Consider the following 17266-nt stretch of genomic DNA (forward strand, 5'->3'; position numbering starts at 1 on the left):
CCTGACACACTAGTGGAATATATATTTAACATTTTGTAGTGTACAAAGTTAATGTTAGTTCAATCTATACATTACAGGCTCCACTATAAAACGGAGGTATAAATAAGGAAAGAAATACACAACCCAAGGATGATTTTCAATTAATATATTATTTTGGTAGGTTGGGATATAACAACAAACACTGAGGTAATGTAAGAAAAATCCTTCCACAGAACAAGCATCTTATAAAGTACAAAAAAATGTTGATATACAGAAAAACCTCATATGTGTAGAAATAAATATGAACTTTTTGTTTCCTTCTCTTCCAAACAGTGCAGGAAATACAAACAGTTAGAGTGGTCAATTATAGACTATGCAGTGCTTTTCCAGCATTCTCAACACATGCTATTTCTAATTTATGTACAGAATACAGTGCAAGAAGGGAAACATTACGAAACACAGTTCTACCAAATTAAGACTACATGTATGCTCTATTTTTTTATATCCTTTTTTTACTCTACTGTACAGAAGTCTAATGCCACACAACTTCTCTACTGGAATTTTACACCAACCTTTTCCCTAACAATCCATGAACTTTATTGCTATACTTATCAACTTGTTATGATCTTTGCACATGCACAAAAACAGACGTGTGGGGAACTGTTTGTACAATTTATCTCCACAAAAATGTGTACATTATCTAGTCACTTACCTATTGTTAAACAGGGCCATACAAAAAGGTGGTCGGAACATGTTAGAGATTAGTCATGACTTCTTATTCTAACTTTGCAAGAATCAAGGAAGAACAAACTTTGGAAAACAATTTGTGATGCCATCCTCAATTATGACATATCAATAAACTGGTTGATAGAGTCAATACTGGACCTTTGTTTTGATATAGCACCATGACATGGTTTCACTTCTGAATCCAAAACTTCTGAAGACAACGTGGATGCAAAAGATTATTCTGTCTTACGACTGGCCACAGCTGCATGTATGTTACATATAGGCACCCGAAAGTCTCACAACACACAGCCTAGTATAGGTAAGGAAGAAAATGGTTTGTTCTCAACATTAGTACAAAATTCACTTCACACACAAAAGCCACATGCAGGCTTATAGCCACATATCTATACCACCAGTTTGCTGTAGTTCACACAGATCTTGCTAGGCAGTGCTTTTGATGTATAACAGTCAAAATGGCTTAACACTGTTTCGGCTGGGGTCAAAAATACATGCTTTTTTTGTTTTGTTACCATGTAAGCATGTTTGTAACAACCTTTGCATTTTCTGGGGAAATCTTTCTAGCAACAGCACTTGAAATATAGGTGGATAATCCTACACTGTACTGGGATATATACAAAATTCATAACATAATCAGAAATCATCCTAAGAACCTTGTAAACATGACAGGGACTTCTTAGCCACAATATTCATCAACATGTTTACCTCAGTATTCTACACAACCACACAACTGAGCCAAGACAAACATATTCTTAGTACTGACACAAAAACAAAAATATGTACAATTGCAAAAACTTTCAGAGGAGAGTGGAACTTGTATCCTATTTTCACTACAGTAACCTCATTCCAAATGGAGAAGTTTTTGTATTGCCACTTACTTTCATCAGTCATGTTTTACCTACCAGTAAAACGAGCGTTATTCACAAGCCCTTGACTGAAAGATGTTCAAAACTGGCCATTATATATCAATCAAAAAATGAAGTAGTAATTTTCAGCAGGTTTTGCTGATGCCTTTGTACATTGTTAGTCATAGCCGGGTACTGATGGTTAATTTACACTGAGAGAAATCCTTTTGTGAAATCTTGTTTTTCTACACTTGTAGTAAGGCCTTTTTTTCAAAACAGTATACTACCAAACATGTATTTTTACATGGATATAGAGTCTTCAGATTTTTTTTTGCCTTTATACATGCAAGCGAAAATGATTTTGTCATGTTTGTATAAGTTTACGGGTTTCTGGTTTGTTTCAAATCATACTATCATACAGGCATGCAACAAAAAAATGGGAACTGGTTACAGGAAAATATCACAACTTCCATATCTTCCACTGTACAAGTCAGAATTCAGAGTTAATTATTTAGTAAGGCTTCTAAACTTTGAAGACATTTCCGTAAGTTTTTTCTGTCAGTGATACTGTGCTGTATGTAAACATGAAAAACTTATTTCCTCGGTGTACTATAATTACTGCTTTGTTAAATAATAAGTCGACCTCCCTTGTTGAGCTTGAGGATCTTGCTGAGTCTTTGTTTGGCAGTGGCCATGCCTTTTTTCGGTCTCTTCACTGTGTGGAAAAAACAACAACTTGATCAGAAATGTTTCATATGACAGTATTTTTTGACAGTAACAACTGCCATAAAATGTATACTTCTACGTTGTAGTTTCTTCTTCCTAAAATCCATTAAGCTGTGTTTATCTGATATGCAAATATTGGAACAGAATACAAAGATTCAAATGCATCTATCTCAAAGTTGATGGCCAGAAATTCATGTCACTGAGTAGAATAACCTATAATACTCCCACACAGGACATTCTCCTACACAGAGCCTTGCCCAGGTCCTATGCAATATACCTGGGGAGGCTCTGCTAAACTGGGCTGAGGTTTCCACTTTTGTGGAAGTGGTCTCTAACCACCTACATGTATCAACCAATCAGAGAATCTGCTTTTCCTAAATGTCAGAGAATCGGCTGACATCTGGCTACAGACCACGTCCACAGAAATGGAAACCTCAGCCCGGTTTAACTGAGCCTCTTCAAGATATATTGTACAGGTTGTGGGCAAGGCTCTGCATAGGAGAATTATACAGTGTTTTATCATTCGACACACTTACATTTTGGACTTTCCATTGCCATCTTCCCGGCTGCTCCCAACACGGAAGCAGGCGCGCTCTCGGACAGCGCATCTCCCTCCAGCTTGCTCTTCATGAGCGGGTGGTTGATGGCGCTGTGGGACTTACTGAGGAGGGAGGAGGGCTGGGAGGGCTGATCATCCAGGCTCTCACTCAGTTTCCTCTTCGTGTATTTCCTTTTGGCTGGCTTCTGTGTTATACAAAAAGGTTGCAGGACAGGTTAGGAGGATTAGTATCATTTTGCACTAAGCTATATGTAGGTAGATATGTCATTTCAGTAAATCTGGTTGCCGAATATTTGCCAAAAACTTGACCATTCTTCTGAGCAAATATGTTGTTGGTTAGATACTTGATACCATGATACCATAAAAGATTGGTACAGACTCTCAATATAATATCCAAGTATTAGCTACATCTGCACAAAGTAGCTTTTCAAAAAGATACTTAATTGTCTGTTCCTACTGACTTATGACCAAAGAGGGGCTAAATTTCAAACATCATCACAGTTTGCAACAAATCAAAACATCAATCTTCACACAAAAGGCGTCCTGGAAAAAACCTGAAGATGCCATTTCTCACCTTCTCACTCAACTTAGCCGCAGCATCAGCCAAGGCGCTCTCCACCTCAGGTTTACGAACTCCCTCCCGGGGTGCGCGGTCTGGTTTGGGCATCGATGGCATGACTTTGGCTGAGGTAAACACACATAGTTGTTACAAACAGTTTCAATGTAACGACATACAAAACTAAATTAAAGTACATGTACATGTGGTATATGCTTAACTTTTCAAAGCCATCTACATGTATATAAACAGACATAAAAGATCCTAAAATAGCTTCTGTACAAAACAACAATATCTAAAAAGAAAGTCAACATGATGTCGGATGTTAAGATAAGTTGCTAAACAATCAAGTATAAAACACCTTTAGGATTCCATGGAGCATCTTGTGGGTCCCTTTTTGGCTTCTTGGAGCGAGGTTTGAACACAGGAGCCTCATCCTCAGAACCTTGGAGTGCCGGGTAAACTGAAGGACCAGACATAAATACATCAGTAACGATATCCTGAGGAGCAACTATTGATTTGCTGCAGCAAGGCCTCCCAAGTCCCATCGTATTCTTTCAATATAATGTTATAAACAGCATTATCAATGAATGGGTGGCATTCAAGAACATGGTTTTATGCAAGTTACAGTCACAGCTAAATCTACAGGTCTACCTACTGACAAATTCTAACTTGTGATCTTCTGGGACACATTGAAATCATTTTTACATGTCTTACGAATAGAACATTGAGAGGCCTTACAGTTTGTAAAGCTGCTTTCTGGAAGCTTACCATACTGGTCATCTTTGTAACAGGGATCCACAGATGCATCGTCATCTTCCTCATCAAAGCTGTACACCTTCTTTGCCCTTTCTTCCTTGGACTCAGTAGATCTGCTGTACAACAAACAAGTTCACGTCAACATCAGATCATTCTTTAAACAGCCCAATATGAACTAGTATGTTTTAAAGGCAAAAAGACCAGTCCTTTGTTACTAGAAGACACAACTATTGTTTAAAGGAAAACATAACTGTTGTAAGTGCTTAAGTACTAGATATTGATGTGAATGTTTTCTTTTCCATACCTTGGCTGGTCTTTCCTAGACTTCTTGCTCAGGAGGCTTGATTTACGCACAGGGGCGGGAGGGGAGACATTGACTGGAAGAGCCATTGACAGCATGGCCTGCACTGCATCCTGCATAGCCGGGGAGGCAGGCGTATTTCTGGAAAAGCACAAAAAAACATTTTCAATATCTTACTACCAGTTTGCAATCATCTTACCAGTAGTCTACATGTAGGTATGGAAAAATGGAGAAAGAAAACATGTGCATGTACACGTCAAGCAGCTACATTTCTCTCAATGGACATGTAGCATCAGAACATTTGGATAGCTGGATGACACACACAATCAATATTGCTGTAAAAGTATTGGTTCACAAATATGTGTAATGACAAGGAAATGCCACAGAGCTACATGTTTGTATAGCGATGAACAATAACCAAGGACAGTATTTCTTACTTGAGTTCCTCCTGAATATCAGGAAAGTCGACCTGCAGCTGCCCAGGCGTGATGTCGGGCACCTCGCTGTACTGACTGGCCTGCAGCAGGTCCTCAATGGTCCCCACGGTTCTGTGGGGGGCCGGGGCAGGCTGCTGCTGACGGCCAGACATCTGCAGCTGACCCCCGGGAATTAATCTGGAAAACAAGCAGTACGTCAATGAAGGTTACATGCAGATAACCAGGTAATAAGATGCCAAATAGTATATGGTTTTGGAAACAGTCATCCCCTACTTTTCCTCAGTGACACTGAACAAGATTTCTCGATCAGCAGGTTTTAACCACAAACTATGAATTGATATGCAAATAAAGTGAAGACAATTTTAGATAGTCCAAAAGAAAGAAGTTCTTTGGCTTCATACATGTATGATTCTGCTTGTAACGAAAATACCCTGGCAGAACATGAACAAGAAGCATTCCAGATGTTGCTGCAAGTATGAAGCCATCTTTTGTCTTTGTTGCAAAGGAAATATTCAGCAATATGAATAGTAAGACAGCAAAATCATTGGTCATGCATCAACGTTGCTGCATGGAATAAATGTAGCTATAGGGTGCTCTCTAGGCATCAGTTTTGCTAAAAATCACCATTGTCTAGGTTCCCTGACTTCTGAGTGTACAAAATATAATATACATGATTGTACTTTGATGTCTTGTAAATCTAGTAGTATAATTCACTTCAATTCTGACCAACTTTTTCACATGGACCTAATATCTAACATGATCACACCAATGACTGTTTTGTGCTGAGTTCAACCCTTGTTTACCTTTGGTGGAGAGGGGAGGCCACACTGCTGTCTGATGACATAAAACCTCTGTCAGGGGACGACAAGTTGCCAGGGGCTGCATCTCTTACATTAGTCCTACCGTTAACTGGAAAAACAAGGCAAAGTTATGTTACAATGTACATACTATGCTTATAATGTACACTTCAAATATCTACCAGAAAAATCCGTTTCTACACTGTACAATACACAATTCAAATACACAACAATTAGAATTTTGTTGACAGTGTACAAAATGTAAGTGCTCTACATTAGTGCACTTCGTGGTACCAACACAGAAGCGTCACCTAGCAGTTTTGACAAAAACTGCATGACTGTGTATACCCAGACGCGTCATTAAGAGAAAGACTCACATGATAGTTTGAGTCTGAGTTTGCCTGAGCTGGCGGACAGTGGCTCATCACTGATGACCAGGGTTTCCTCGTCGCTCGAATCATCCTTCATCACCAGGGGCTGGAACTCTCCAACTCGACTTTGCTGGCGGTGACCTGATTCACCGCTACAGGTGGAGAACAACAGTACTGCATGTTATTGATAGGTCTTTGCCCCAGCATAAAGTAAAGGACTTGTTTTCTCAGTTAGACATAGTCGAACAGTAGAAATGAAGCATCTTAGAGATGGAAAATCTAGTGCAATGTGCTGGTACTTACACACATTCTGGAAGAGTTACACTTAAACTAAAAATTTGACTGTGTAAACCATAGATTATAGATCAAAAACTTGCTCAGGGTCAGAAAGCAATCATTCAAAATATCTTAACATCTAAGATTGGATATATAATTTAAATGTTGATATGTACATGGTAACTGTGCCCAATGTAAACTCTATTTGAGGACTTACCTAACAATTTTCCCATTAGAGAGCACCAGTTTGAGTCCTTTCCCGTCGGTGGTTATGTTGGTGTTGGGAGCGGTGGCTGGGGTGGATGTGGCAGGAGGGATGAAGGCACCAGCCTTGGGGATACGCACCTTCAGGGACGGCATGGCATCCTATGGGGACAAGAGCAAGTACAGGAATTGTCAACATACTATTACTCATTTAAAGATAGGTGAACTTGGTAATAAGTATTAGTGCAAGAGTTTTCAAAGGTATGCGTCTTAAAAGCAACATTCACATGGTTAACAAAAGCTATCTAATACCCAAAAATCACGAGAATAGCTTGTCCAGAACACGAGGTATCAAAACTATAGTTCTGCTGCAGTACCTAGGAAAGGTGCCAGGGGCCCAATATCTAATTTTTTCTTTCACAGCAGAATATCTAACAACATATCAAAAATTTCATGACAATCCATCCATAACTTTTTGCATTATGCTATTCGACCACGTACATACATGTACATACATACATACATACATACAAATGTTACAAAAAACATAACCTTCTAGGCAAAGGCAATAGAACTAGATATTTGACTAGGTCACAGCAGTTGGTACTATCTAATAGCTTGTTAGTTAATGTTACCTTTGTATGAGAGATCTCTTGTAGTTTGTTCTGTGTGAACTGTTCCAGCAGGTCTAGGTTGGCTTCTTGAGAAGGTGTGGCTTTCACCTTCTTACTCTTCCCTTTGGAGGGCTTCTCCTTAGACTTTTTCTTTTTTTCTGACTTAGCAGGCTTCGCGTTTAGTGTCTGGTGATGAAAAATTAGAAATGTGTTGACACTTCTGTGACAATATTACGTATTGCCTGAATGCAGGGCTGTCTCCAGGACCTGTCTCTCTGTCCCTGGACAGAAATTTGCTTGTTGGGACTTCACAACATGAAAATATATTTTTGCAAGCTTAAAATGAAAGATTCAACAGGAAAATTAACAACATGGGCTTCCGAACTCCAATTGAATCAAATTTACTTCTAGAAATGCATGAAATACGATTCCAGCATTCCCCCTGACACAATGGGTGGGATGGTCTAGAGGTTCTGTACATCAAATATAAGTATTGCTCACACAAAATTCATCATTTTGCACATGTAAATATGAAGGACGAAACTAAACCCTGTGATTCCTGTCCACACATCTAGATATAGATTAGCTGGTTATGGTGACAATTTGTAAAGCTTATTGAATGCAACAATGGATACCACTTGTAAGCCATCATCATAATCAAACATTTCTAAAAATCATATCTAAGAAAATCTAGTACATATTAACATGATACAGAAAATTTGTATGACTTACGTTGTATGCTGTTCCCCCCACCTCTGCTGTTTTCAACTCCCTGGCCAGGTCTTTGATGAGTTTGGTGTGATGGACGACCTCTGGGACCTCTGCCTTATGGCTCTTCACAAACTGGTGAAACAAGGAGGATTATTAGATTGCACCAAAAAGTACATGGTACATGTACGTGCTATATACATGTATGTGATGGATTAGAATGTGCATGCACAGCAAAATGGACTGTGGGTAATATGTCTGTCATGAAGGCCCATAAGACGTAAGCAAAAGAGTCTGGACGTGTATCAAGTATGGTCTAGACAAGATATGTTTTCAACTTAGAGGTTGAGATATCATCCACAAAACATTGTACATCTTGCTGTGAATACTACGTTTAAATCATTAACAGGCTTACTGTTGCTGATTAGGATATAGACTTCTTGTCTTCTTCTAAAATTTCTTCGGTGGACTCTTCAAAAAGAATATGTGGACATGTTTTCCACTAAATGTTGCATGCTGGATCTGAATATTTATGTAAGAGATTTTTCCAAGGTTTTCCATTAAAAACGTCATACATGTACATTGTATGTGCATAGGAAAAGGGAGGTGACACAGGGGTTTTGGGGGATGTTATTATCACACGCAAGCATCATCAAGCCACAGTTGTGTGTACAAGTGCAGTATACGAACACCCCACATACACAGCCACTGTAGAATTAGTATTGGGAAGAACTTACAATGCCCTGTAGCTTTGACAGGCCCTGGTGGCATCATGGGCAAAAAACATGATGGCTTATGTCAATGGAACGCTATAAAATGGCCAGAATGTTAGTTAAAACTGTACTGAACAATCTAGTGGTTCGGTGCTGTAGTGTAGACTTTAGGACATGTAGTGCAATTCTCACTGGGAAGATCATGGGTATAGTTGTACAGTATATTAGTTAGTTGGGATTTCTACAAGAAAATGTGCAAAGCCAGACATGGCAAATGCTTGGAAACTGGCCGCAGAGCTTGAAAGGATAGCAGCCATAAATGTTCATTCACCTTCACAAAGCAGGTCTCTCAAAAAGAAAATTGTGACAATCAAAAGATCAGCTCAGAAGATACATAGCATCATAATGAAGCATAGTGATATTGTAGCATTACATGTATCTATACTTTCATTGACCATCACAACAGCCGTCTGTACATATTTGTCTAATACATTTGTAAGTCACTGTTGTAAAGTCCTTTTAACTTTAAACTAATTCCCCATAGCCTTTAAACTTTGACCTTTAGCCTCTGACTTATGCTCACCTCTTTGCGAGAAGTCCAGCTCCTGAGGGCGGTGAGGAGTGAGTGAATTCCATCCAGCAGGTACCGAGGGGGGACTCGCAAGTCCTCGTTATACTCTGCAAACAGGCACAGATGTGTCACGAAAAATGATTCACAAAACGAATCTTGAAAACATTAATAGGGTTTGGATTCTTTTAACAGAATACATGTATATGTGGTAGTGGCACAGACATACATTTTCATACAATTGATGGTAATGTAGGCCTCCAAGGCGCATGTTTCAAGAAACTGGGTTCACAGTTAAAGCCAGTATGTACAGATATAGATATTTAATTGACTGAACACTATATAAACGTGCATGTAGCAGTAAACATAAGTAATATGTGATTTCATCAACTATAAAAATGCTACATGAAGGCACTCTCCACATACCTTTGAGGTTTTCCATGATGTTTTTGGCTGCATACCAGTTTGTGGCTTCGAAATACGGGAACAGGAATTTTTCTGGGGTCTTTAGTCTCTTTTCCATGTCGTAAACTCTGAAACATTGATGATGCTATTTAACATTTATATCCCAAACCTACAAGAGTGTCATCAACATTGCGAAGATTTCAGAAACTGTTTTACTTTTAGAAACACAACACAGTAATGTATAATGGAACTACAGGACTTACTGCAACTGTTTTCCTATATTGTAGCTGTGCAGGAAGTTTCCACCAAATACCAGAGAGTCTACGGGAGTTAGCACTGCATGGATCCAACCTGGATGGAGACAGACATGAGCTTTAATCAGATCACTAAGTATATGTATGACTCAGACAACAAACAAGGGCCCCAAAGTATTATGACGACACCTTTTCTTCGAAGAAGCTTTTAGTTTTACTGCTGGCTTACCACATTCAAATGGGTTGACTGTTTATTCCTTTCAAAGCTTCACACAAACTTCATTTAAAACAGAAAACATATAAATAAGAGTACAATCTACAATGCTCTTCCTTTGCCTTGTACTGTCAGTGCCTTATCTGTATTGTACTGTACAGTTGCACAACATACACCTCATTTGCCATTCAAAATTGACGACCATACAATGTACTACACTTGACCACAGTATTTGACCACACTTACGAGGTTAGGGTTGTTGACTTGGATTAGTTAGAATCTAAAGCCAGTGAAGGTTCTGGGTTCTAATTCCTTCTGTACAAAACTGGTGTGTTACGTCTAAAGAAGATTCGTCTCTTATGTGCACAAAAAAAAACCCTCCAAGCTTGAGCATGCTGACCTGTAGGAATGAAGAGGGTCTGTCCTTGCTTGACCACACACTTGTAGCACGAGTCCACCTGGTCGCCGAAGAACATCTCGCTCTGGTTGGATGAGGAAGCCCAGCGCTCGTACAGGCCGAGGTTGGTGGGGGTCGGACGGATGAGGTAAAATATCTTCTCTCCCTGCGGTATCAAATAATAGAACTACATTAGCCTATGGGCTTCTGACTAATGTGTCACCCAAATAAATCAAGTACATGAATGTATCTATGTTAAGTTGTTGGTGCTTCTTTAACAACTTTGAAATTCTCTGACAAGTTCACATACTTTATAACGTACAATACAACTTGTAACGTAAACCTAGCTATAGTTACTTTGGGACGTCCTCTCGAATGGGACGTAAAACTGGAGGTCCCCTGTTTGGAGAGAGCCACACCTCGTGAACATTCAAGATCCCAACACACCTATCTAAAATAGTAGGGGTCCATTCCAGTTTCAGTGAATTGAGCCTAATTCACATCAGCCCCACAGCATAGGCTATGGCTAAACAGTTCTAATTGAGAATGACAGCCTCTGTCACATCTGTAAGCTGACTCTGTTCTGCTACTGTACAAAAACTGGTGTGTTACGACCAAAGGCGGTTTATGGGTTATGCGAAACGACAAAACTTACCCTTAAAACGTGGTACCACACGGAGGTCCCTCCGAAGTCCACGTGGAAGTCTGTGTAGGAGTCCTTGACCCCCATGAGGCAGTACTTGCTGACATAAGGCCTGCTGTAGGGGCAGTCTTCTGGGAGCTGATCCGGGAAGTAGTTATCCACCCAGCTGATCTGTCGTACGACGTGGGGGGGCCTCACCAGCTCAGTTAACCTGGATAGAAATACAACCATTTGTCAGAGTGCCAGAAAGGTCTTTAATAATTAGTATCATTGTTTATCAAAAGTAAAAAGGTGTTACAAACATGAGGCATGACACATTGGTCTCCAAGAAGACATACCAGCTTGGTTTCAGAAATATCACAACATTCAAAAGGACCCGAATGCCTGTCACACAGCAGGCAAATTGGGCTCCCAATGACGTTTTCATCAGCAAATCTGGTGTTCTCTCAATTTTTAGAGATCGGCCAATATTCGCTGGTTTCTGAGACCCATCCAGGATGAAAAGGTAGACTTTCAGGTGAAAAATATAACACTTGAGTGTCTGATGAGTCTTAAATCTAGCGACCTTCTGCTTCTGGTGACCAACGAATACTTTCAAAGCTCCTTTTTTCAGTTTGATAACCACTCTTCATGACTCTAGTTTTGGGACCCACCTTGTCTTGGAGAACTCCAGGCTGATGACGTTGAGAACCTTGCACCTGTTGGGAGAGTTGTAGTACTCTGTCCACTCCCTCATCAGCATGCGGTGGTCCTCCTGTCGACACACGTCAATCACATCGATCTCACGCATCGAACCTAGAAAAACAAGAAGAAATTGTAAGTATTTCAGAATCTGTTAGTAAAGAAACACCTACATGTATGGTGACATCCGTGTTATATGTCAAGTAACTATACAATATCTACTGTACCAATAGGGGAACACACTTTAAGTTTTCCATGAATTGCAAGACTGGCAAATCACCACATGGCAAAATAACATGGTTTGGAAGTTGAGAAGCGATAAGGGTCAGTAGAAAAACCATTTAGATTTCAAATAACAGTTGTATACAATATGTTGGCTCTCTTCAAAGCCTGGGATTTAAACCCTAGTCTTGTGTGACCAAGCGGTGAACTTGATTCCCGCTATCTATATAAAATGTACATAATATTTACTACACAAATAAAACTATTTTCTTCCCAATACCCACCGACACATTCCTCCACATTGCTGATGGAGAAGGTAGCTGGGGGCACCACCAGGCCCAGCCCATCCTTACGGGGCACCAATAGGGGTACAGAGAACCCATTTCTCTCCAGATAGTCTACAGTCAAGTCATGGCCTGCTAACCTCAACAGAACCTCATCAGCACTGAGGGATAAGGAACACAGATATGTGTTATATGTTTGATACAAAACGGTAAGAAAACAACTGAGCATTCATTTACATACTGTACAAATGTATATAATTCACTATAAAAATGTGTACACAGCAATAGGAAAATCCATCATCATTATTCATAATACGGTAAGAATTTGAAATCATGTATAATGGTACCTCTGATGTGCAATGGTCCACATGATACTTAACTGTAACAATTATAGATTATACCAACTTCCCGATTGTATGTACAACTACATTTGTACATGTATGCTTAAGCTTGTAATCTGTATTCATCCACTAGCAGAAACGCTCTGCATGGCAACAGCGCAGTCCATCGTGAATTGTTCTTAACTAAATGCAGAACTTTAAGAAGCCAGAGAATGTTTCTTGAAAAACGTCCTGACCTTGGAAAGGTGCGGTTCCTCAGCTCCTTGATGAATACTACTGTCCCCGTTTGCACTGCCTGAAAAAACAGTCAAGAATTCTTTTTCCAACCCTCAAAAACTCAAACATATTCCCTGCTGACTTCTGACATTACAGATGGACTAATCATAGATGAGCTCAAAGCGGGAAAAGGGTTAAAAGAATGCAATCTGTATATTCAGCCTTTGAGATAGATATATCGTTTTAGGTAAGAACACCAACGGTAAGCTTAGTCTCTATCAGACTCCCTAGCCAATTAGGCTGCTGGAAATAGTAGAAATTGGGCATACCTATATAGGTTCATTCCTGTAAGTTTTGCCAGCTAACTATTGGCACATTATTCAGTCTATTTCCAGCAATCTAGAGTCTGGTAGTGACTACACACTCAGAGTACCAAAACAAGCAAATAGAAAATTATAGCACTACAAAGTACAATGGCATCAACAGAGATGAACATGTTCAATACAGTGCAAATTATGGTATAAGCAGACAGTGTGCAATGAAGCAAGTATAACAAGACGGCAATAAAGCAAGTGTAACAGCATTACGCATAAAGACATAACACACAAGTATATGCGATGAGCCTTACAAGACAAATGGAATGCATGTAAATGTAACTAGCAAAGTATAGAATATGATACTGTAACTTCTAATACTAAGAGCATAGTAAGCATCAAAAGACAGTAAACAACTTTGTGCTTTATCAAAGTTTATGTAGACAATGTACAGCAACAGTACAACAGTCAGTAGCTACACTGTATACATTGTAGGTACATGTAAGGGATAGACTGGGAACAATATAGCAGGTGGAACTGTGTAAATATGAAAAACAATTGCACCAGAAGGTACACAAACAAAATAAAATGTAGAATGAAATAATATAAAAGAATAACAAAAGAGGTTGTTCAAAAAGAAAAAGAGTTTACACAACTACAGCCCATGCTATTATTTCTGGTCTGTAACTACATGTAGTACAGAAAGAGCAAATACTGATACTGCACATGCATAATTATGACTCTACAAAATGTACACAAGAAAACAATGGTCATAAAGCAAACTAATGACAGGATGAATGCACCTACTAGTTGCATTAGTATAAAGACAATGGTGACATGAAAAGGCAAAGCTTTAAAAGAATTAGTGCAAAATGTTGTACTGTTGTTACAGTTCTCAATGTGACAATATACCCCACGAATTTTTGGACATTGTTAATCAGATCCATTCACTGTAACAAATGGTGAAAGTGTTTTAGATCTGCTTGCTAAGTTTCTAAATAACAAAAACAGACAGTAGTCTGTATTTATGATAAGTTCAAGTCCAAAATGTGTATTATTTATTGCGTACAAATGAGGTCTTGTGGCTCTGGACATTCAGGACCATTACATTTCTCATCTCTCATATTGGACTTACATGTACATCATGTATATCTTTACATCATACTAATTTTCTACAGTGTACTTGGAGCTGTTTAACTACGAGTTTGGGTATGGATCTGTCGGCCTTGTAGCTGTAACAAACCATACTCACCCTCGAACCACTGTCTATTTCTGAGTAGTCCGGCCGTAGCCATGCCCCTCTCCTTCTCTTCACTGCACGGAGAGGGGAGAAATTATGGGTTAGCCGGGATTAGCGAACCGCAAGCACGGCAAACGACCTACCTTGGAACCAGTGTCAATTTCTGAATAGTCGTGTCGGTGCCAGTTTCTCCTTCTCTTCACTGTGAACAGACGAGACACCAGGGGAAATTTATATGGACGCCGGTCGACAACATTAATAATGTAGCATACATCCGGGATGATCCCATTGGTTTTACGTCCGTGTTATTGGCCATTGCCGTGATGCATCGTGATGATTATCATCCCAATTGTCATTAGTCTTTAAAGGCGTATCAAAAATCACACTTAAGTGAATTGACTTGACTTGAAGTTAAGTATTACTGCATATCATAAATGTGCAAAATCAAAATCAACTTTTGTTTCTTCAATTATAATGTGCTCTAATATTGATAATTACATTTTGACAATGCTGTATGATAAATGATTGCATCGCTGCCATTAAGCTCCAGATTTAGTTGTAATTACCCTTTACTTTAGCATTTTGCTTACCATATGGCACCAAATTTGTTATACCCGACACCTGGTATGCACACGTATGTACAGTAGAATGTAGGGTGATAAAGGTGCAAAGTAAATCATAATTTATTACATGTATCATTAATTTTATTCATCCAATGTTCTATTGCACATGCAGAAGGAAAATACAACAGTTACTTAAACATTCTACACCTACATTTTTACATGGATGCACATTTATCTACATTGTATGTAGTAGTTCACAAACATGATTGTAGAAAATAACGTAGTTACATAGAATAAAAAGAAATCAAGAGAAAATTTCAGGGAACAATGTTGGCTGTTGGCACTTACAGACAAGGGGTCCATGGACCCTGGCACAGTTGGGGCAGCGGTACTTGTCTATATCTGCTGCCTGGTGCTCTTCAACACCTACACAGCTGAAGGGAAAAAAGAGAGAAAATTTTATTGATTTAAAAAAAGCACAAATGGCTGATATAGTTTTTACAGTGCTTAAGTTTAATGTATGAATGGACAAGTCTAGACAACTGTCAAATGTACAATTAGGATGTATTACTATTACGAAACTTAGAACAAATGTACTCTTCAAAATGTTTCAGCCATCTTTTATGTAATGTTAGAAGTGAAGTTGTCAAATCAGAGCTTGAAAAATCCACCTGCTACTTGAAATTTGAAGAAAAATTTTCAGATTAGACATCCAGGTAATAGAGTCACTGACGAAAGATAGCGGATGCTGTCTGAAACGTCTGACTGTTTCAAAATCTTATCCAGTTGCTTGAGTAACTAGTTTTGCCATATCTTATTACCTCAGTCACTGACGAAAGATAGCGGATGCTGTCTGAAAAGTTTCTGAAACGTCTGTTTCAAAATTTTATCCAGTTGCTTGTGTAACTATCTTTGGCGTATGAACAACTTGGCTGGGCAAGCTAAGATATCATATTTATAGGCTTGGTACTAATCAAATATTGCTGAAAATAGAAATAAAACAGTCCCAATGGAGTTGATCTATCATAGAAACAACCTTAAAATGATTTATATATCACATTATCAGTGTCATTTACACACAACATCATGAGTTAGTGACTTTGACATACTCACCAGTTTTTCCAGTTATAAACTTATCATATGTACTAGTATTGACTTGATCTGTCAGTTCATTCTAAGCTTCTAATGATGCTGAAAAAGAGTGATGGGTGTCACTTGAAATGTCTGGAAGTAATATCTGGTACAGTGAAGAATGTTTATCAATTTACAAGTAACTTTAATCTTGTTTCATTTTTGCCACTCAAAAGTAACCATCAAAGTTCCCCATTCAATTGTTAACTGGATATACTTGTTGTTTTTTTGCAGTATTTTGTAGTGGCAGCTTTGTACATACCATGTATGTTATATCTCAACAATGTTATGAAAAAAAAAAGACAGTCTGGCTATCTAGAGGAGACATGATTGTAGCACGAGGATGAAAGGTACCAGTGGCCTACGTGACCACTTACAAAAAGCTGCATAAATTATGTGTTTTGTCTTGCTTTGTGAAACTACGAGTAGTTGTACAGTTGGCACCCATAACATATGTTCTATACATTACATAGGGCACGGTAGTGGCATGAGAATACTTGTTCGAATTTACGGAAATAAAGAAAGAAATCGCTACAGCAGTATGTTGTGCTTTTCCACTTCATAAGAGCAGATGAAGGATCTGATGTACATGTATGTAGGTTGTTCGCTCGGCCACAAACGTGTTTTGTCCCAGGTCTTCTTCCCCTTAAACCTGCGTTTTACATGTCAAATACTTAATCTAAGATTTTAACATGTTATCCAGCTGCATAAGACCACTCGTATGAGCTACTGATGCCGTAAACATAATTTTTAACCATCTGTCTCAACTTCGAAAGAAGACAAGAAGAAGAAAGGATGACCCTCCCCACAGAAAGCGATCGCATTTCACATCATTTTTTCCCCCTCCGACCTTCGCCGATTCATTTCAAATTTTCACAAAAGATGCCTGGTGTGACTGACCTTCCGTGGAACCAATTTTCGCAGACATCACACTCGATCATGAAGCGGGTGACATCGTAAGGCTGTCGGCAGATGCAGTACAGCGGCTCGTCTGGATCCGACGCCATCTTTAAAACTTCATGACAAACAAACGTAAAGAAGACAACAATATTCAACAATCTATACTCCAATTAAATCATAGTAATCATTGACCAAAATGTACGATATTGCAGCACAAATTAAATATGTGGTAGATTTTGTTCATAAAATGGAGAAACTTTGGTGTAAAATGGTTTAATGTGTAGAAAGTGAAAGTAATGCTGCA

The 17266-nt window shown here is 38.9% G+C and overlaps 1 protein-coding gene across 2 annotated transcripts in view; it reads right to left on the bottom strand.

Moving 5' to 3' along the window:
• Positions 1–130: 130 nt before the first annotated feature.
• Positions 131–17266, bottom strand: part of LOC136434900 (lysine-specific demethylase 7B-like) — a 28288-nt gene continuing 11152 nt past the window's right edge. Inside the window, exons 2-25 of one of the 2 annotated variants that reach the window (XM_066428006.1) lie at positions 16963–17077; positions 15280–15365; positions 14512–14570; positions 12835–12893; positions 12258–12418; positions 11724–11865; positions 11083–11281; positions 10431–10593; positions 9826–9913; positions 9584–9690; positions 9173–9267; positions 8614–8637; positions 7901–8011; positions 7190–7354; positions 6568–6716; positions 6081–6226; positions 5710–5815; positions 4907–5083; positions 4473–4610; positions 4181–4284; positions 3771–3872; positions 3428–3537; positions 2831–3038; positions 131–2283 (exon numbers count right to left, since the gene is read on the bottom strand). In XM_066428006.1, coding sequence (XP_066284103.1) covers positions 2195–2283; positions 2831–3038; positions 3428–3537; positions 3771–3872; positions 4181–4284; positions 4473–4610; positions 4907–5083; positions 5710–5815; positions 6081–6226; positions 6568–6716; positions 7190–7354; positions 7901–8011; positions 8614–8637; positions 9173–9267; positions 9584–9690; positions 9826–9913; positions 10431–10593; positions 11083–11281; positions 11724–11865; positions 12258–12418; positions 12835–12893; positions 14512–14570; positions 15280–15365; positions 16963–17077 — 2903 coding nt within the window. In that variant the 3' untranslated portion in view covers positions 131–2194. Of the gene's footprint in view, positions 2284–2830; positions 3039–3427; positions 3538–3770; positions 3873–4180; positions 4285–4472; positions 4611–4906; positions 5084–5709; positions 5816–6080; positions 6227–6567; positions 6717–7189; positions 7355–7900; positions 8012–8613; positions 8638–9172; positions 9268–9583; positions 9691–9825; positions 9914–10430; positions 10594–11082; positions 11282–11723; positions 11866–12257; positions 12419–12834; positions 12894–14380; positions 14443–14511; positions 14571–15279; positions 15366–16962; positions 17078–17266 lie in introns of both variants that reach the window. The other variant, XM_066428007.1, reaches the window with a different exon arrangement.

The sequence above is a fragment of the Branchiostoma lanceolatum genome, chromosome 5 (assembly GCF_035083965.1).
Source record: "Branchiostoma lanceolatum isolate klBraLanc5 chromosome 5, klBraLanc5.hap2, whole genome shotgun sequence".
Lineage (NCBI taxonomy): Eukaryota > Metazoa > Chordata > Leptocardii > Amphioxiformes > Branchiostomatidae > Branchiostoma > Branchiostoma lanceolatum.